The sequence below is a fragment of the Dendrobates tinctorius genome, unplaced genomic scaffold, assembly GCF_039654945.1.
Source record: "Dendrobates tinctorius isolate UK_male_01 unplaced genomic scaffold, ASM3965494v1 ptg000014l, whole genome shotgun sequence".
NCBI lineage: Eukaryota > Metazoa > Chordata > Amphibia > Anura > Dendrobatidae > Dendrobates > Dendrobates tinctorius.
The window spans coordinates 19606680-19628035 of NW_027361682.1; the positions used below are offsets into that span (position 1 = coordinate 19606680).

General features: G+C 47.2%; 1 protein-coding gene across 3 annotated transcripts in view; it reads right to left on the reverse strand.

Annotated features, from left to right (window-relative positions):
* Positions 1-3485: 3485 nt before the first annotated feature.
* Positions 3486-21356, reverse strand: part of ABCA9 (ATP binding cassette subfamily A member 9) — a 271200-nt gene continuing 253329 nt past the window's right edge. For all 3 annotated transcript variants that reach the window (XM_073559967.1, XM_073559966.1, XM_073559968.1), the window contains 7 exons: positions 8637-8712; positions 8236-8330; positions 8020-8139; positions 7050-7190; positions 6065-6144; positions 5738-5793; positions 3486-5646 (listed from right to left, as the gene is read on the reverse strand). In XM_073559967.1, the coding sequence (XP_073416068.1) occupies positions 5611-5646; positions 5738-5793; positions 6065-6144; positions 7050-7190; positions 8020-8139; positions 8236-8330; positions 8637-8712 (604 nt within the window). In that variant the 3' untranslated portion in view covers positions 3486-5610. The remainder of the gene's footprint in view (positions 5647-5737; positions 5794-6064; positions 6145-7049; positions 7191-8019; positions 8140-8235; positions 8331-8636; positions 8713-21356) is intronic.

A 21356-nucleotide genomic window follows, 5' to 3' on the forward strand; every position in this document is an offset into this window, starting at 1 on the left:
TCTCAGAAAGATGGTAGCAGTGATAGAAGCGGTCCCATTTTCACAGTTTCATCTCCGCCCTTTGCAACATGCGCTGCTGTTGACTTGGGACAAGAACCCGTTCTCCTTGGACCGTCGGTTCCTTCTGCCCCAGCAAGTCAGACAAACCCTCAGGTGGTGGCCACTGAAGTCCTCCCTGAATCAAGGGAAGTCCTTTCTCCCAGTACGTTGGTTGGTGGTGACTACCGATGCAAGTCTTCTTGGTTGGGGTGCGGTTTTTCACCACCACACAGCACAGGGTCGTTGGTTGATTCGAGAGTCTTGTCTCCCCATCAACATCTTGGAGATCAGACTCGCCCTACTGAGTTTCCATCATCTCCTCGCAGGTCACCTCATCAGGATCCATTCCGACAACACCACGGCTGTGGCGTATATCAACCGTCAGGGGGGTACCCGGAGCAGGATGGCCATGGACGAAGTGAGTCACAGTCACATCCTCCTTTGGGCCGAGGCCAACCGTTCGCCCATCTCGGCGATCCACATCCCGGGGGTAGAGAACTGGGCGGTGGATTTTCTCAGCCACCAGGGTCTCGCCTCAGGAAAGTGGTCTCTTCATCCGGAGGTTTTTCAGCAGATTTGCCATACCTGGGGGACTCCCGGATGTGGATCTCATGGTGTCAAGTCTAAACAACAAAGTTCCTCGATTCCTAGCGCATGGATCGCGTGATCGGGCAATCGGAGCAGACGCCCTACTTCTGCCGTGGCACAGCTTTTGACTCCTGTACATTTTCCCCCCTCTTCCCTTGCTTCCAAGGGTCATCAAGAAAATCAGGGCAGAAAGGGTACCAGTGATCCTAGTCGCGCCAGATTGTCCGCGCCGGGCATGGTACGCAGAACTAGTCCAACTTGTCACCGACGTTGCCTGGCGACTTCCAGATCACGTGGATCTCCTCTCACAGGGCCCGATTTACCACCAGAACTCCGGGGACCTGTCTTTGACGGCGTGGCCGTTGAATCCTGGATTCTAGCACAGGCTGGTTTTTCTCACGAGGTGATCTCCACCATGATTAGTGCTAGAAAGCCCGTGTCCATGCGCATTTATCACTGCACCTAGAAGATCTTTTTCTCGTGGTGCAAGGACCATTGTCGTTCCCCTCTGGTGTTCTCCATCCCTTCCATATTGGAATTCCTACAATCAGGACTGGAGTCAGGCCTCGCGCTTAGCTCGCTCAAAGGCCAAATTTCAGCTTTGTCAGTTCTATTCCAACACAAAATTGCCACCAAATTGTAGGTGAAGACGTTCATTCAGGGAGTTTCCCATGTGGCGCCTCCCTATAAAAGGCCATTGGAATCATGGGACCTTAACTTGGTTCTCGGGGCTTTACAAGAAGCTCCTTTCGAACCACTGCAGGATGTGCCCCTAACTGTTCTCTCTTGGAAGGTGGTCTTTCTATTGGCAATTACTTCAATCAGATGAGTTTTGGAACTGGCGGCCCTGTCCTGCCATCCTCCGTTCCTGAATTTTCATCTGGACAAGGCAGTTCTGAGAATGACCTCGTCTTTCCTGCCCAAAGTCGTGTCTTCCTTTCATCTCAATGAGGAAATTGTTTTGTCTTCCTTCTGTCCGGCACCAGTCCATCGCATTGAGAAGGCCCTCCACACCCTGGATGTAGTTAGGGCTCTTAGACGGTACATCTCGCGGACGGCTCCTTTCCGCAAGTCAGATGCCCTGTTTGTACTTCCAGAGGGGCATAGGAAGGGTTTAGCCGCTTCAAAAGCCACGCTAGCCAGGTGGATTAGCTTGGCTATTCAGGAATCCTACCGTGTCAGGGACACGCCTATCCCAGCAGGGATTACAGCGCTTTCTACCCGATCAGTGGGCGCCTCTTGGGCCATTCGGTACCAGGCGTCGGCAGAACAGGTCTGCAAGGCTGCGACTTGGTCCAGTTTGCATACCATTACAAAACATTACCAAATTCACTCTCAGGCCTCTGCAGATGCAGCTCTTGGCAGGCGCATTCTGAAATCGGCAGTACCACAGCATTAAGCCAGTGGTACATGGGGTGTTAGCAGTTGTATGCTCCCCACCCAGGGACTGCTTTAGGACGTCCCATGGTCCTGTGTCCCCGATGAGGCATAGGAGAAATAAGGATTTTTGTGTGTGCTCACCATAAAATCCTTTTCTCCGAGCTAATCATTGGGGGACACAGCATCCACCCTGTTCTTAGGTTTTGACATAGTTATTGTTCCTTGTTTAAATACTCCTACTGCTTTTTCACCAAACTGGGGAAATCTCAGCCAGCGAGAGGGTGTATACTGCAGAGGAGGAGTTAATTTTTCTGTGTTCACTTAGTGGCAAGCAGCATAACACACATGGTCCTGTGTCCCCCAATGATTGGCTCGGAGAAAAGGATTTTACGTTGAGTACACACAAAAATCCCTATTTCCAGCTCGGATCAGATCACGATTGGACTGGAAGAAAATGGCAGCATTCTGCGATTGTAATTGGAAATCAGATCGCATCCCGCAATAGAAGTCAATGGGTGCGAGAAAAAAAATCTCAGTGCTCGGACCATGCGAGTGCTGTACGATTTTTTTACATACCGATTTCGTTTGGAAAGCCGGCAATTAATCTTCTGCGTACAGTAAAATCACAGAGTGACAGGTTAGAATAGAATAGATATATACACACACAATACATAGATATACAGATGGCAGTGACACACATATATGTATAAATAGCCTAAGAAGGGGCCATGGATACTAGCCCCCCCAGGCTAAAAACATCAGTTCTCAGTTGCCCCAGAAAAGGTGCATCTATAAGATGTGCCAATTCTGGCACTTACCCTCACTATTAATAATATATATACATCTATAAATATTTATATATGTGTGTTTTGAAGAATATGGGCAGCACGATGGCTCAGTGGTTAGCACTGCATCCTTGCAGTGTTGGAGTCCTGGGTTCAAATCCCACCAAGGACAACATTTGCAAGGAGTTTGTATGTTCTCCCTGTGTTTCTGTGAGTTTCCTCTGGGAACTCGCTTTCCCACATTCTAAAGACATACTGATAGGGAATTTAGATTGTGAGCCCCATCGGGGACAGTGATGATAATGTGTGAAAACTGTAAAGCGCTGCAGAATATGTTAGCACTATATAAAAATAAAGATTATTATTAACAATATTTCCTTTGAAAACTAGGTGTAAATGACAGAGCAATTCTCTTTGTAAAAGCTCATGTTAAATTTGCATTGCAATTGCACTGCATTACACTCGTCCAACTTTGTAGAACCAAAAGCGCACAGATTTTAAAATCGCTAGTGTGACTCCAGCTAGTGGCTTATTTCAGTGCATAATGTGTAAAAGGTAAGTGCTGCCCCCAGGTGGACACGCGGTGTATGAGGAGGTATGTGTGTGGCATCGCAGATATGAGGACCCCGACAATAATAAAATGGCAGGGGGACTTGAAAGGCCGTGGTTTCATCTAAGAAGAAATTCTCATAGTCAACGACAAACCCTTTATTTTGCTCTTTACACTACTTTAGAGGCAAACTTTAGGGTGTGTTCACATGTTCAGGTTTTTAGACACAGTTTGTAAATTCAAAGCCATGAATTGATTCAAAAGTCAGGGAAGTGTAAGGCCCAGTTGATTCTATTTCTTGGTTTGCAAGTTAGTTTTTGGTTTTTTTTCTTGCTCTGTTTGCACCTTGTGTCACATGTTAGTCTCCATATGCAGAAAAAATAAATAGATTTTGTACTCCATTTGGATACCAGAGCACCAGTGCAAAAAAAAAATCAGCAACAAATCCATGGATAACGCAAACCGTGCCCATGTTGTCAAGGAAACGTAGAAGATGGAACGGAAAAGCTGACGTAAAAACTCCATGCAAATAAAAATGCTTAAACACGTTTACTCAAACTTTTTACATATTAAAAAAAAAAGTGAATATATAGACGAGAGCCAAGAGGAGCAGGGAACTGAAGGTTCAATCTTTAGCGTAATACAGAGAACATAATACATGCAATGTAAAATGCAGCTACACATCAGGCACTGTCACATAGAGCAGGATCGCGCTCTGGAATTGTAATATAGAGCGGGAGCTCGCCCCGACACTGTAATATAGAGGGGGATCTCACTTCGGCGGTGTAATGTAGAGTGGGACCTCACCCTGACACTAATATAGAGCTGGACCTCGCAGCGGCACTGTCACGTAGAGCGGGATCACGCTTCAGTGTTGTAATATAGAGCGGGATCACACTCAGGCACTGTAATATACAGCGGGACCTCGCCCCGGCATTGTCACAGAGTGGGACCTTACCCTGACGCTGTAATATAGAGGGGGACTTCGCTCCGACACTGTAATATAGAGCTGAACCTCGCAACGGCACTATCACGTAGATTGGGTTCGCGCTACGGCACTGTATTGTAGAGCGGGACCTCGTCCTGACACTAATATAGAGGGGGACCTCACTTTGGCAGTGTAATATAGAGCGGGACCTCGCCCTGACACTGTAATATAGAAGGGGACCTCGCTCAGGCATTGTAATGTAGAGCGGGACCTCGCTCCGGGACTGTCACGTATAGCGAGATCACGCTCCAGCGTTGTAATATAGAGCGGGACCTTGCCCTGACACAGTAATATAGAGAGTGACCTCGCCCTGACACTGTAATATAGAGGGAGACCTCGCCCCGGCACTGTAATATAGAGGACCTCGCCCCGGCACTGTAATATAGAGGAGTACCTCGCCACGGCTCTAATATAGAGGGGACATCGCCCTGACACTGTAATATAGAGGGGAACCTCGTCCTGGAACTGTAATATAGAGGGGGACCTTGCCCCGGCGCTATAATATAAAGGAGGACTTCGCCCCGGCACTGTAATATAGAGGGGAACCTCGCCCCGGCACTGTAATATAGAGCTGGACTTCGCAATCGCACTCGCAATCGTCACGTAGAGCGGGATCGCGTTCTGGCACTGTAATATAGAGGGGGACCTTGCACTGGCAATGTAATTTAGACGGGGACCTCGTTCCGGAACTGTAATATAGAACGGCACTTTGCTCCGGCACTGTAATAGAGAGGGGAATCATGCTCCGCCACTGTAATATAGAGCGGGACCTTGCTCTGGCACCATAATCGTGAGCAGGACCTTGCTCTGGCACCGTAATAGAGAGCGAGACCTTGCTCTGGCACCGTAATAGAGAGCGGGACCTTGCTCCGGCACCGTAATAGAGAGCAGGACCTTGCTCCGGCACCGTAATAGAGAGCGAGACCTTGCTCTGGCACCGTAATAGAGAGCGGGACCTTGCTCCGGCACCATAATAGAGAGCGGGACCTTGCTCCGGCACCGTAATAGAGAGCGGGACCTCGCTCCGGACCGTAATAGAGAGCGGGACCTCGCTCCGGCACCGTAATAGAGAGGGGGATCGCGCTCCAGCACTGTACTGAGTTCAGGAGTCTAGTACACTTATATCATACAGAAGGGCCATTGTGATCACTGGGTACATTACAGATATAGTTTTCAAAACCTCTGCTATTCAGTAAAGTGTATTTCAGGCCATCTGATTTGTGCTCGGTGCTGAGCGATGCCGCTGGCTCGCATATTCTCCGCTCAGGTGCTTCTTCTTCCTATGGGTCTTGCTCTTTCGCCAGCTCAATGAACACCTTGTATAGAGGTAGAAGAGGCTGTGTGAGGACATAGAGCTGAAAATGTGCCCACGCCTCCCCCATTTATGGTAAGACAGGACTAGGTTACCTGCTCCAGGGTGGGCTGAGAGAAGCTGTATTCTTCTATGTTATAGGCTTGCTTAGCTGTGGAGGGGATGACGCAGATTATTACACTTCATCAGTAATTTGTTGTGCCCTTCCCAAATCTGAAAAGCTCCAGTAAGTGACATTGTAAAAAGCACAGATAAAGGGTTGGCTCCTCTGCTAGAAATGGACTATGTATAGAATTGCAATAGTCACATGATTGAATTGAGCTGCAATACCACACAAAGCCCATAGACAAGGGTGGCACTGTTTGCTAGAGCGTATTGGACCTGCACAGCATAACTATCGCTATGTGACTGAGATCTTATACCTTCCTCCAGGAGAAAAAAGGCGTGCGACAAGGTGCCCACATCTTCCTTTGGTATCTGGTAGGCCAGCAATGAGGAGAATCTGCAGGAATAGAGCAGGAGCTTATGTAATATCAGCGCTCAGATATTCCGCGCTGGTCACCAGCCATTACTCACACATTCTGCCCCCTAGTCCTCATGTTAGGCCGGGGTCACACTTGCGAGTGTGATGCGAGTCTCTCGCATCAATACCGGGCACTGCCGCCAGCACTCGAGACCGGAGTGTGCGGCTGCATAGAAATACATGCAGCCACACACTCCAGTCTCGAGTGCAGGGTATTGATGCGAGAGACTTGCGCGAGTTTCTCGCACCACACTCGCAAGTGTGACCCCGGCCTTACTGTTGATATATGTGTGTATTGAGTGTGATCAATGATATCAGTTCACAAACATATTTTTCAGATTTCTGCTATTTCTTGTTTATGTACCAAATTTACATTATCAAGAAATAAGGGAGAAACGAAGAGGAGGAGGATCTGACTACAAATGGAATGTTTGTAGTCTGTAACCATGGCAATGCATAGAATGTGACAGACAAAGGTTCTAATGGTAGCAATGAAAAAAACAGCAAAATATAGAGGGTCTAGATTGGGGTAAAGTTGACAGATTTGGAGAGAGAAAATTTGCTCATTATATACAATGGAGAGAATCCTATCAAGAAGATGTAAGAGATGCAGTCAAAGATGTCAATAATGTATCTTATATTATGGAATTAGCAATCATAATGAATCCCCTATGGTGCCAACCTCCGCTGGTAGGAAGGGACACTGAGGCAAAGTTTCTGTCTCCCTTAGAATTTTTTAGTATTGGAATAGTAAACTACCGAAAATGCTGTTTTAGGACACATGCTATTGAATGTTGCGTTTATGCTAACAAATAAAAGTTATATTGGGTTTTTGTTTTCTGTTGGCATATCTAACGGTAGCTATGCCCCAGAAGGAGCCTCACCTGTCCTGTCGCGCTGCGTGAGGAAACAGCTGCATCATTTTAGTGTGGATCTCCTCCGGCTCCTGGGAATCTTTCACTTTGATCTCCAGGAGATAGTCTTTGCCAAATTTGCTCTTGAGTTCCTGTATAGATCCGATGCATCTGGGAAGAAAAGAAGCCATCTATTTGTTACACAGCACCAGATCTGTATACGAGCGGCCACACGAATCTTGTCCATCTGCAAAGTGCACTAACGTTTTTTTTTGTTTTTGTACTTTCCCATGTTACTAAGATGTGTCAGAAAATGAGAAAAGCTTCGAAGTGCAACACAAAAATGTCTATTAGGGCAGCACAGTGGTTAGCACTGCAGCCTTGCAGCGCTGGAGTCCTTGGTTCAATCCCACCAAGGACAACATCTGCAAGGAGTTTGTATGTTTTCCCCGTGTTTGCGTGGGTACTCTGGTTTCCTCCCACATTCCAAAGACATACAGATAGGGAATATAGATTGTGAGCCCCATCGGGGACAGAGATGATAATGTGTGCAAACTGTAAAGCGCTGCAGAATATGTTAGCACTGTATAAAAATAAAGACTATTATTATTCCAATTCAGCAGACTTAGAAGTGGCCAACAAATAGCAAAGGAAAAAAAGTGAACTGCATAGACGTTCGAAGAATTTTTAAATAAGCTGCAGCGCTTCTGCAGACCTACGTGTCTCCATAGTAACAGACTACAAACAAACCTTGTGTAGTCTGACCCTGCAGTCATATCTTTTCCATATTTCCACTACTTCTTGCTAATGTACCTAATGGATTTTGGCAGGAAGTAAGGGACAAATGATCTGACTACACACGATTGTAGTCTGTTTCCATGATAACACATAGATGCTGTAGACACAAGACATTTTTTTTATTTAAATACTTTGGAAAATAAAGGTGGATGGACATAACCTGCACTAATCTCCATTATCAAGCTTTCAGCTTCTGATTTACCTGAGTTTTCCAGAAATGATAATGGCGACCCGGTCGCACACAGCCTCTGCCTCCTCCATGTAGTGGGTGGTCAATATTGCCCCGCGCTCCTTGTTTTTGAAAGCCGCTCTGATGGCTCTCCTTAGTGTAAGAAGAAAGGTAAACGCTAATGACGTGGAGCTGTTAGGTGTTGAGTTGGGATTGTCAGATTTTTTGTTTTTTTGCCTCCTTTCCTACCAGAGACGCTGTTGACCTCTGGGGTCCAGCCCTGTAGAGGGTTCGTCCAGGAGAACGATGGTGGGATTACCCAGCATGCTAATAGCAAAACACACCTGAAATGGAAAGCAACAGATCTCATGGTACCTCAGAACTAAAATTCATTGAAATATCTTGGCTTAAATGAGTCCAAGTGGCGGTCCTAATCCATGAATGACAGATCACATAAGGCATGAGACAGCCCTCTGGACTCTTCTAAGTCCAGACTTTTGCAGCTGCTCTTGCGACAGATCCAGGATCCCCACACTGCTGCTAAAAAAAGTGCTGCCTTTTGTATTTTTTGTGTGTGAGATTTTCTCCCTCTGATCTGATAATACCTGTGTGAACACAAAACTGGGATTTCTGACCTAAGCGGTGCTCACCTTTCTGCACACTCCAGCCGATAACTTCTTGGCTGCTTTTCCCATCTGGTCTTTCAGATCCAAAGCATCGGAAACACTGAGACATCAGAAGCAGAAAGTGAAATTTAGTAAAAAGTTCCTGCAACTTTCTCACATACTTTGTGTTTCTGTTCCTCACCGTGATCGAGACCTCTTCTGCCTGTCTGTGAATGGAAAGAGGCTGAAAGTTCCTCCTGATTTTAGGATGGATTTTCATTCAAACTCCTTGGCACATATAGACGTAACATTACTTCCTCATGAGGGGGTGCGCTGCCATCATTATGTGGCGATGGGCTTCCATGGCAAGTGGGACACTATGATTCTGATATCTATAACTTTGTATGTAACCCCTTCTCATGTACAGATCCATGGAATTAATGGTGCTATATAAATAAATAAATAATAAAATTCTGTACCATTTTGGGCCCAGTGTATAGATCAAGTGATCAAATGATTTCAGTCAACAGGATGCAATACAGAGAGACTGGAAAAGTCACAGAAAGGTAAAGATGTGGACATTCTTTGGGCACATCTCACACTGATGACCGCTTCCTTGTGAACAATGCCCTTCTGAATCGGGTGGTGAATGCCACACAACTACAGGCACATTTAAGGGAGGTGAGAGGCACCCAAGTGTCATGTGTGAGACCATTTGAAACCATTTACATCCAGTGGTCTGCGTGCTAGACGACCTACAAGGGTACCTGACCACACCACCAGGCACAGGTGTCATCGTCTTCCATGGGCCAGGGAGCAGGTACGCGGACGAGGGATCTCAGTGCTGTTCACGGATGAAAGCAGATTCACACTTAGCAGAAATGGCTGCCAGCAATGTTGGATACGTCAAGGAGAGCCCTATACATCAGCCACTGTTGTCTCCAGATGAGACTTTGTTGGTGGTGTTACATTGTGGGCAGGTGTGTCTAGTCAATTCAAAACTGCCCTACACTTTGTGAATAGTACAGTGACAACCTCTACTACTTGAATAACATCATTAACCCAGTCATCATCCATCTGCCATGAACAGCACAGGCCTAATTTCATCTTCACGAATAATTTTCCAGCTCATTGAGGTCGCATCATTACGGAACGACTGCTGGAGTCTGAGGTACCTCAAATGGAGTGGCCTTCACTTTCCAGACCTGAATCCCATAGAAAACCTATGGAACTAGCTGAGTCGCCGTGTAAAGACTCGTAAGGCCGGGGTCACACAAGAGAGAAATACGGATGAGTGAGAGGCGTAAAAATCACGCATTGCACACGGACCAATGATTCTCTATGGGGCAGCTCCCATTAGCCGTATATTTCTCACTCAAATTCTATGGTCCGTACCAATTGCAGCATGCTGCGATTGTCAGCGTTCTACGCCCGTAGTACGCCAATGCTAGTCTATGGGTGCGCAAAAACAATGCATTACACACGGACCACACGTGTGACTTGTGAGAAATACGCAGGACTTTGGCAGGTGCCAGAAAATGGGCCAACCAATAATCAGGAAGCTTAGACATGCTAATTAGCTCAAAAAGTACTCCAGACATCCAGGAAGTACGCCTCCACGGAGCATCATGGCATCCTACTACCTCAATGTGGAGATGCTTATTGTATTAGTGCAGGAACGGCTGGAAATCTGCGACCAACGTGATGCCCATTATGCCAACCGGGCAAGAAAGGAGGAGTCATGGAGGCGCATATGTCACCAGATGTTCCACGATTTTGGTGATCGGCCACGTGAGGAGCAGCAGCAAATGAGTAAGTACTACCAAAAAAGGGTTTAAAGTTACCTCACATCAAAAAAGCCATTTGGATTAAGGCCCTTCCTGTGCTTGGCCTTTTTGCCTCTTGAGGCGTGTAGATTTTTATTTGAACCATTGTTTTACCCTGACTTAATTGGTCCCTGTCCACAAGCTCCTCATCCTCCTAGGCAACCAATTTAGGAGTAGTTACTTGACCCCTGAGCTATTGTGACACTGTGTATCTGGCCTGGATGCCCTAATTATATATGCCACCCTGGGTAGAAAGCACACCCTAAAAGGCCACCTGACTATGCTACTTTTTGTAAAGGTAATTTTTCAAATTTGTGAAATGTACAATATTTTCTCTCACATTGCAGTTGAGGATGTGATGAGATGCTGGCGCAGCATCCGCGACCAGTACAGGCGGGAATGTCAGCAGCGGGCCAGGAGTGGTGATGCGGGCCACACAAAGCGCAAATATGTTTATTATGATCGCCTCTTCTTCCTGGCTCCAATTCTGGATCTGAGACCATAAGTATATACCTCACACCACATTACACAGATACTTTACAGGGCCAAAACTCATGTTTTGAATTTTGGCTATGTTATATTTCATAACAAAACTCAGTCAAACCTTACGGAAAGGGAAACTAGGTCAGATACAGAGTCCATCATAGATCCTTTGGTTGTAGGGGGAAGAGGTGGATGGCCCATCTTCTCCCCCTCCAAGAAGCATGGATCAATTTCTTCCCCTGATAACCCAGTGCCTGCCCTTGCATGTGGACCTGCACCACAAACCCCACCACCAGGACCACATCCACAAGCAGGACCGTCTGCTGCAGCACCATCCGCCATACAGGATGAGCAGGGCAACATCAGCAGCAGCCAAACTGCCCCGCTACAGGGCTCCCCACAGCCTGCTGGACCATCCCGGTGAGGAAGAAGGCTCCAGATCCCTGCCCAAGATACCCGTACCAATGTTGACACTGGGGTACTGAACTATCTTTCTCGAGTTAATAATGATGATGGGGAGGAGGCGTACTCACGCAACCTGGCCCGGTATCTTCGGTCCCTTTCCCGTGAGGTGAGGCTACGTATTCGAGGATGTTTTCACATCCTGCTTGACGCAAGCACTCACCCCAATACCTCATATGAGTTATTTGAATATCTGGAGAGGTGGAAGCTTTCCCCACGGAATCTGACGCACCTTAGACCCCCCCACACACATGCTTGCTCAATCAGGCTCTGAGGATCCTCCAACACGTGGGCCTACACCTCACCCCCTTCCTGCCCCTACCCAACTTTGCCCACAGCAGCCACATATGTCTGCTTCTAGCCAACCTCACCAATATGGCCACTTGATACCACCCAGTGTTGGTGGCTGGTCCCAACCTGGTGTGGGATGACATGGCTATTTTGGTGGGTATGAGACACGGGCCTACCAGCCCCAACAAGAGGCCCCACTCCAGTTTCAGTCAGCCCAGTACCCACCACAATCACAGGAGGCAGTACACTACCCACATCATAGGCAACAGTATGCCCCCACACAGGACGATGGCCAAGTTGGGCAAAATAACCAGTAGCAAACACAGGCTGGTCTTCCGCCTTCTCCTCCCCCGACTTACCACCATTTGTAATGTTGGAATATTGTTCTTGCATAATTTAGTGGTTTTGTTTTATTGGGTTCAGCAAATGTGTTGGATGTAACTTTGCAAATCTTCAAAAAGGCCACTTTGGCCCATTGCCACATTTACCATATGGCTATAATATGGGTTGAAAAAAATCCCCCCCAAAAATGGCAAAAGTAAAAAATTTGTCAACACTATTTTACGTCTCTGTCTCAATTATGAAAAAAGTTCACAACATACTAACATGCGCTTACCAAGGCAATTACACAGTGAGAGAAACAGTTTTGAAATATATATATTAACGCATACAAAAAGCAAAAATTTACAACATAGACACAGCATGCTCTTGCTAAGAAGTTTCCCCCTCAGGTGACATAAAATAATTTGTGAAAATATTACGCACTTTGAGAAGAGAAAGCGGTCTATGTTGAGGGTTGACATGTGGTCTCGCCCTACGCACAACACCAGCAGAGGAAGAACAATCATGTATCCTGGTGAAGTTATGAAGAACGACACATGCTTTGATTACTTCATTCACATTTTGTTCACTCAGCTGAATGGCAGACTGGAGGACCCGCCATTTGGCACCAAGAATGCCAAAGGAACACTCCACCAGTCGCCGAGCACGTGATAGGGGCAAGTTAAAAATTCTGCGCCGGTGGTCCAGGTAGCGCCAGGGATATGGCCTCATTACATTGCGCGTTAACTAAAACGCCTCATCTGCCACAAGGACATAAGGGACTGATTCTTGAGTTGAGCCTGGTAGCTGGCGTGGTGGGGGTAGATCCAACTGGTTGGTGCGTAGCCGCCGACCCATAATGGAAGTATTGAAGACTCTTGAGTCTCCCTGTCCTTCCATAGGCCCCAATGTCGACAATTATAAACTTGTATTGAGGGTCGGCCAGAGCCAGCAATACAACAGAAAAAAATTGCTTATAATAGAGGAATTGGGAGCCTGAGTTCGGCAGCTTACGCACCCGGATATGTTTCCCATCAAGGGCCCCAATACAATTTGGAAACTGGCATTCCTTCTCAAAGTCCCTTGAGATCCTCAACCAGTCTTCCATCCTGGGCTCGGGCATGACGAGTTGATGTAGTCTTGACCAGATTTCACTACATGTCGACCTGACTATGACAGATATGGTAGATCTTCCAATGAGAAACTCATGGTGGAGGGCGGCATAAGACAGGCCAGTGGACAGGAAGCTGAAGAACAACAGAAATGTTACATTTAGAATCCAAAACTGAGAAAAACAACAGCTACATAACAAAACGTTTTTGTTTTCATATCTAATAACACACGTATTTTTTCAAGCATAATAACAACGTGATATTCAGTATATATTAGACATAACATTCTGGTCTCTAAGTTTAAATATATCTGGACTAAGATGAGGCCAAAAAAACTTACCCCAATCCGAAAATACAAATACTTTGGGCAACACATCATGAACATAGAGAATGTGGTTGTATAGTACATACCGTAATGTGAGTAGAAGTCGCTCCTCTGCAGATATAGCTTTGCGTATCCTTGTGTCCTGAAATGTTATCCCAGCGCGTACTGTCTCCATGAGAAGATCAAATGTTGCAAGGCTCATGCGACAGTATTGAAAAATATTTTCCGGATGAGCCCGCAGAGAAGAATAGAGGTGGTGGAAATGACCTCTTGTGAGTCGTTGCCTCAAAAGTGAATGGACCCACATGCGTCTCCTCCTCCGCGGATCCACTATCACTGGGTATGGCTGACCAAAGCGGTGTGACAAAAGCCAGTTGATGAGAACCTGCTCAGTTGTGTTGAAACTCAGACTGTCTGTCATGTTGGCCATACAACACCAACACACCTAGACAAGGCAAGGTCAAAAATGGACAGAATGGAGGCAGCCACCTGTTAAAGAGTCAATAAATAGGGTGTAGGCTGATGATTTAGTTTGCCGGCCTCAAAACCGTTAAATGTCCATTTTGCCAGCCTGCGAGAAAATCTTGCCATACGGATTACATACGGATGCTTACATGTGCAAAATATGCGACCACACCTTGATTACGGATTACATACAGAGCACTATTAAGGGGACATTTCTCCGTATTACACATAGAAAGTACGGACCGTATTTTGCTTCGGTTAGTGTGACCCCGGCCTAACTCTGTACCCCAGAAACTCAATGGCCCGAGGGCCACCCTTCAAGAAGAGTGGGATGCCTCAGCAGACAATAACTTGACTGGTGAACAGCATGAAACGTCATTGTAAAGCTGTAATTGATGCTCAAGGCCACATGATAAGTTATTGAGACATTGCCATTTTTTGTTGGGGTATACCCACTACTGTTGTTGGCTTTGGCTTCAATAAATTGTCTGAGATGAGGAAATCACCATTGCATGCTTGTACTTAAATGCTTGACTTTCATGCTAAAATATCACTGTAGCGTCAACTTTTTACGTTTTCCATAAATGTCACCAGAAACCCAAATATCCCTTTAATAATAACTTTTTGTGGGGAGGTGTATAATTTTTATCGTGGGTACACTTCAACTGTTAGAGACAGAATCTAAAAATAAAATCCACAAAATCACATTGTAAGATTTTTAAATAATTAAATTGCATTTTATTGCATTAAATAAGTATTTGATTACCTACCAACCAGCAAGAATTCTGGCTCTTACAGACCTGCTTTTTTCTTTAAGAAGCCCTCCTACTCTGCACTCGTTACCAGTAATAATTGCACCTATTGGAACTTGTTATCTGTATTAAAGACAAAATTGTAGACCTGCACAAAGCTGGGTTGGCTACAGAATAATAGGCAAGCAGCTTGGTGAGAAGGCAACAACTGTTGGCACAATTATTAGAAAATTGAAAAAACAAGATGATTGTCAGTCTTCCTTGGTCTGGGGCTCCATGCAAAATCTCGCCTTGTGGGGTAAAGATGATTTTAAGAGAGGTCAGGAATCGGTGTGGAACTACATTGGTGGACTTGGTCAATAGCCTGAATAGAGCTGGGACCACAGTCTCAAATGTTACCGTTAGTAACACACTACGCCATCATGGATTAAAATCCTGCAGGGCACGCAAGGTCCCCCTGCTAACACCACCACATGTCCAGGCTTGTTTGAAGTTTGCCAATGACCATGTGGATGATCCACAGGAGGCATTGGAGAAGGTCATGTGGTCAGATAAGACCAAAATACAGCTTTTTGCAATCAACTCCACTCGTCGTGTTTGGAGGATGAAGGATGAGTACAACCCCAAAAAACTGTCCCTACCGTGAAGCAAGGTGGGGGAAACATACTTTGGGGATGCTTTTCTGCAAAGGTGACAGGACGGCTGCACCGTATTGAAGGGAGGATGGATGGGGTCTTAGATAGTAAGATTTTGGCTAACAACCTCCTTCCCTCAGTAAGAGCATTGAAGATGGGTCATGGACTGTGTCTTTCAGCATAACAATGACCCGAAACACACAGCCAGGACAACTAAGGATTAGCTCTGTAAGAAGCATTTCAAGGTCCTGGAGTGGCCTAGCCAGTCTCCAGACATGAACCCAATAGAAAATCTTTGGAGGGAGCTGAAACTCAATGTTGCCCAGTGACAGCCCTGAAAACTGATAGATTTGGAGAAGATCTGTATGGAGGAGTGGGCAAAAATCCCTGCTGCAGTGTGCGCAAACTTGGTCGAGAACTACAGGAAACGTCTGACCTCTGTAATTGAAAACAAAAAGTTCCTATACCAAATATTAAGTTCTGTTATTCTACTGTATCAAATACTTATTTCATGCAATAAAATGCTAATTAGTTATGTAAAAATCATGCAATGTGATTTTCTGGATATTTTTTAAGATTCTGTCTCACAGTTGAAGTATATCTGCGCTTAAAATCACAGCCCTCTCCATTCTTTGTAGGTGGAAAACATGCAAATTCGGAAGTCTATGAAATACTTATGCACAGTGTATGAAATACTTATGCTTGTGCACAGGTTGCAACAACGATATGTCCTCCCCTACTGTAATAGTACCGATCCGGGGAATCATGTTACTGCACAAGGAGAACAGTGAAAACAAACCCTTAAAAGCAATGGCAGAATTGCATGTTTTGCACCATTTTGCAGCACTTGGATTTTTATTCGCCCATTTCCTGCTACTTTATATGATAAATAGTGTTGAGCGGTACCACCCGATACTGAAAAATATTGTATCGGAATGGATCGGCCGATCTAAAAAAAGTATCGGGTATCGCCGATTCCGATCCCGGAAGTCCCATTCAAGTCAATGGAACAGAAATATCGGAATTAAAAAAAAACCTTTCTTTCCCTGTTGATTAATTCTACATGGAGAAAAACAACTAATAATAATGTAGAATGTATTGTGGGAGGTGGAGGAGACATTAAAGCCATAGAGGTTTAGCCCAATCAAATGGAATAGCAGGAATTTTTTTTTTTTTTTAAAGATGTTCGTAGTTACAAAGATATTGACTATGATAACCTTTTTTATATTCTGTCAGATATGTATGTTTCACTACTTCCATGCTCTTCACCTTCTTTTTTACTTCTCCCACACTTTCTCCTTCATCATCTTCAGCAGCAGTATCTTCTTCTTCTCCTTCTTCTTCTTCTTCCTATTCTTCTTCTTCATCATATTCTTATTTGTGTCAGGCATTCCTGTAGTTGTTATCTATAAAAGTTTGAAGATTACACCTTCCGTTCAGCCTGTCACAAAAGATTTACAACAGGATTTGTCCGCGTTCAGTTTGGCCTGCAGCAGCAGGCATTTTCCAGGGGCACCACGAGGAGGAACGGACTCACCCCCATACACTGCTTAGTCTTCTTCTGCTTATAAATTTGATAATCTCATTTGCTCAGATTTTTAGTCTTATGCTTAATGTTCTTCTGCTTTTGGTTTTTATGCTTCTTGGTCTTCTGTCTCTTGTTGTTCTGCATCTTGGTGGTTGTCTTCCTGTTCTTTGTCCTCTTGGTCATCTTCTTCAGGGTCATCTTTTAGGTATTCTTCTGTGTGGTCTTCAGGGTTGTCGTCTTCAGGGTCATTGTCAGGGAGATCCAGAGTGAGAATCAAAAACCATTTCCACAAGCTTGAACTTTGAAAAGTAGCAGAAGTTACAAGAAGGCTGAGGAACTGGCGAGAACCAGCAGATGGTACTGGAACCCAGAGAGGCAGCAGAATGAACAAGAGCCAATGGCACAACCGTGGACCAGCTGATGGTGCTGGAACATGGTTACTAAGCAGGAGGTACCTGTGCTCCAAAGCACTACCAAGGACCAGCAGACGTTGGTGGAACTCGGATACCGACAAGGAGGCACCTAGGCCAAAGGCACTGCTGAGAACCAGCTGACGGTGCAGGAACCCGGATGGGTAGCAGAAGCTGCAAGAGCAAATGAAACTAGAGAGGACCAGCTGACGGTGCTGGAACCCGGAGGGGCAGCAGAAGGAACAAGAGCCAATGGGACAACCGTAGACCAGCTGACGGTGCTGGAACACGGTTACTAAGCAGGAGGTACAGTACCTGTGCTCCAAAGCCCTACCAAGGACCAGCAGACGTTGGTGGAACTCGGATACCGACAAGGAGGCACCTAGGCCAAAGGCTCTGCCGGGAACCAGCTGACGTTGCTGGAACCCGGATGGGTAGCAGAAGGCACCCATGATTAACAAAGTGTCGCGTCCATGAGCAGGTCGCAGTTACCGAAACCCACAGTCCTACAGGGGGTGCTTGTCCTATTGGCACTATGGAACCAGCCTTTGTTACCAGAACCCGCAGCCCACATAGGAAGCACTGAAACTGCAGGCACCATAGACTCGACCACAACATGACAGGACAACGTATCAGTGGCAAAATGACGTTGACACTACCCGGAAACAGCAGGCATGCTGGAACCAGGCTGGGCAGGAGGGAGTACCCGTGCCAAAGACACTGCCGAGAACCAGCTGACGGTGCTGGAACCCGGAGGGGCAGCAGAATGAACAAGAGCCAATGGCACAACCGTGGACCAGCTGACGGTGCTGGAACACGGTTACTAAGCAGGAGGTACCTGTGCTCCAAAGCACTACCAAGGACCAGCAGACGTTGCTGGAACTCGGATACCAAGAAGGAGGCACCTAGGCCAAAGGCTCTGCCGAGAAACAGCTGGAACCCGGCTGGGCAGGAGGGAGTACCCGTGGCAAACACAGTTCTGAGCAGCAACATGCGATGTTGAAGCCCAGGGGTCAATCATGCAGCAGGCTGAGGCCAACTTGGAGCGAGTTTTATATTGGTTGTACACAACTACTGATTGTAACCGTGCTCCACTTTGGCCTCTGGCTCTACTGTCTCTAGTATTTCCCCTGGCCTCCAGCCACGCCAGTTGCTGCTCTGCAGTGTTGTCTGCACAATCCACACTTGTTCCTGAGTTACTGGGGCTCAGTCACGTCAGTTGATCCCCTGATGTGTGTCCGGCAAGGTGCCCTGCTCTGTCCACATTCTCACAACTATTAATGGGAATGGGGACAGAGCAGGAGACATTGCCGGACACACATCAGGGGATCAACTGACGTGACTGAGCCCCAGTAACACAGGAACAAGTGTGGATTGTGCAGACGGCACATCAGAGCAGCGACTGGCGGGGTTGGAGGCCAGGGGAAATACTAGACAGTACAGCCAGAGGCCTAAGTGGACCACGGTTAAAAGTCAGTAGTAGTGTGATGTTGGAGGCAGCAGTAGACTTTGCCATCCGCACAGCAGGGGAACAGCTGGCGTTGCTGAACCCCACAGACACAGGAGCGAGTGTTTCTATCTGTGCGGACGGCACTTCCAAGCTGCAACTGGCTGTGTTGAAGCCCAGGATCAATGCTCCGAGCAGACTGAGGCCTACTTGGAGCAAGTGGAAAATAACATGTAGTGTGATGATGGAGGCAGCAGGAGACTTTGCCATCCGCACAGCAGGGGAACAGCTGGCATTACTGAACCCCACTAACACAAGAGCTAGTGTGTGTTTCTCTGCGAAGATTGCACTTCTGAACACCAACTGGCGTTGTTGGAGCCCGGGATGAGGCATGGAGCAGGCTGAGGCCTGATGGTGTTGGCATGTGGAGGCAGCAGGAGACTTTGCCGTCTACACAGCAGGGAAACAGCTGGCATTACTGAACCCCACAGACACAGTAGCGAGTGTGTTTTTCTCTGTGAAGACGGCACTTCTGAACACCAACTGGCGTTGTTGGAGCCCAGGATGAGGCATGGAGCAGGCTGAGGCCTGATGGTGTTGGCATGTGGAGGCAGCACTAGACTTTGCCGTCTACACAGCAGGGGAACAGCTGGCATTACTGAACCCCACTAACACAGGAGCTAGTGTGTGTTTCTCTGCGAAGACGGCACTTCTGAACACCAACTGGCGTTGTTGCAGCCCAGGATGAGGCATGGAGCAGGCTGAGGCCTGATGGTGTTGGCATGTGGAGGCAGCAGTAGACTTTGCCGTCTACACAGCAGGGGAACAGCTGGCATTACTGAACCCCACAGACACAGTAGCGAGTTTGTTTTTCTCTGTGAAGACGGCACTTCTGAACACTAACTGGCATTGTTGGAGCCCAGGATGAGGCATGGAGCAGGCTGAGGCCTGATGGTGTTGGCATGTGGAGGCAGCACTAGACTTTGCCATCTACACAGCAGGGGAACAGCTGGCATTACTGAACCCCACTAACACAGGAGCTAGTGTGTGTTTCTCTGCGAAGACGGCACTTCTCAACACCAACTGGCGTTGTTGGAGCCCAGGATAAGGCATGGAGCAGGCTGAGGCCTGATGGTGTTGGCATGTGGAGGCAGCAGGAGACTTTGCCGTCTGCACAGCAGGGGAACAGCTGGCATTACTGAACCCCACAGACACAGTAGCGAGTGTGTTTTTCTCTGCGAAGACGGCACTTCTGAACACCAACTGACGTTGTTGGAGCCCAGGATGAGGCATGGAGCAGGCTGAGGCCAACTTGCAGCACGTTTTATAGAGGTAGTAGACTACTACTGATTGTAACCGTGCACCACTATGGCCTCCGGCTCCACTGTCTCTAATATTTCCCCTGGCCTCCAACCCCACCAGTGACAGCTCTGAAGTGGCGTCAGCACAATCCACACTTGTTCCTGTGTTACTTGGCCTCAGTCCCGTCAGTTGATCCCCCGATGTGTGTCCGGCAAGGTCTCCTGCTCTGTCCTCATTCACACTACTAGTAATGGGAATGTGGACAGAGCAGGAGACCTTGCCGGACACACATCAGGGGATCAACTGACGTGACTGAGGCCAAGTAACACTGGAACAAGTGTGGTTTATGCAGACGCCACTTAAGAGCTGTCACTGGCGGGGTTGGAGGCCAGGGGAAATACTAGAGACAGTGGAGCCAGAGGCCTAAGTGGAGCAGGGTTAAAAATCAGTAGTAGTTTGAATGTGGATGGAGCAGGAGACTTTGCTGTCCACACAGCAGGGGAGCAGCTGGCGTTACTGAACCCCACTAACACAGGAGCTAGTGTTTTTCTCTGTGCAGACAACACATCTGAGCGACAACTGGCTGTGTTGAAGCCCAGGGATTATAGTTCAGGTGGTAGAAACATGAACACAACAGACCTGGATACAGTTGCCAACCAATTATTTAGTCGGGAAGAGGACTGGCAAATTCTGGGGAGATCCAGGCCTTGTTCATTTTCAGAAAAGTAAGCCGGTCACCGTTATCGGAAGAAAGTCGCGTGCGACGGTCTGTTAGTACACCACCTGCGGCACTAAAGACGCGTTCCGATAATACACTGGCAGCAGGGCAAGCCAGCACCTCCAATGCATACTGGCTAAGCTCTGGCCATGTATCCAGCTTAGAGACCCAAAACTTGAAGGGGGAAGAGCCATCTGGGAGTACAGTCACAGGGCAAGACATGTAGTCTGTCACCATGTGACGGAATCGTTGCCTCCTGCTGACTGGAGCCGTCAGTGATGGTGTAGACAATTGTGGCGGACACACAAAACTTTGCCACATTTGGGCCATAGTGGTCTTGCCTTGTGCTGAGGCGCTGCCTCTGCTCCCTCTTTGTGCCGAGTTTCCTTCACTGGCTCGACGCACAGAGGTGCTTTGTAAAGCACTAGCACCACTGCTGTTGGGTGGAATGGAAAAAATGATGGACTGCACCAGTGTGTCTTGGTACTCCCGCAGTTTACGCTCCCGGTTTAACGTTGGTATGAGGGTTTGCAAGTTGTCCTCGTAGCGAGGATCTAGGAGGGTGTACACCCAATAATCAGCCGCGTAGAGAATGTGGGCGATGCGGCGGTCGTTTCTCAGGCACTGCAGCATGAAGTCAACCATGTGCTGCAGACTCCCAACTGCCAAAGAACCGCTGTCCCCTGCT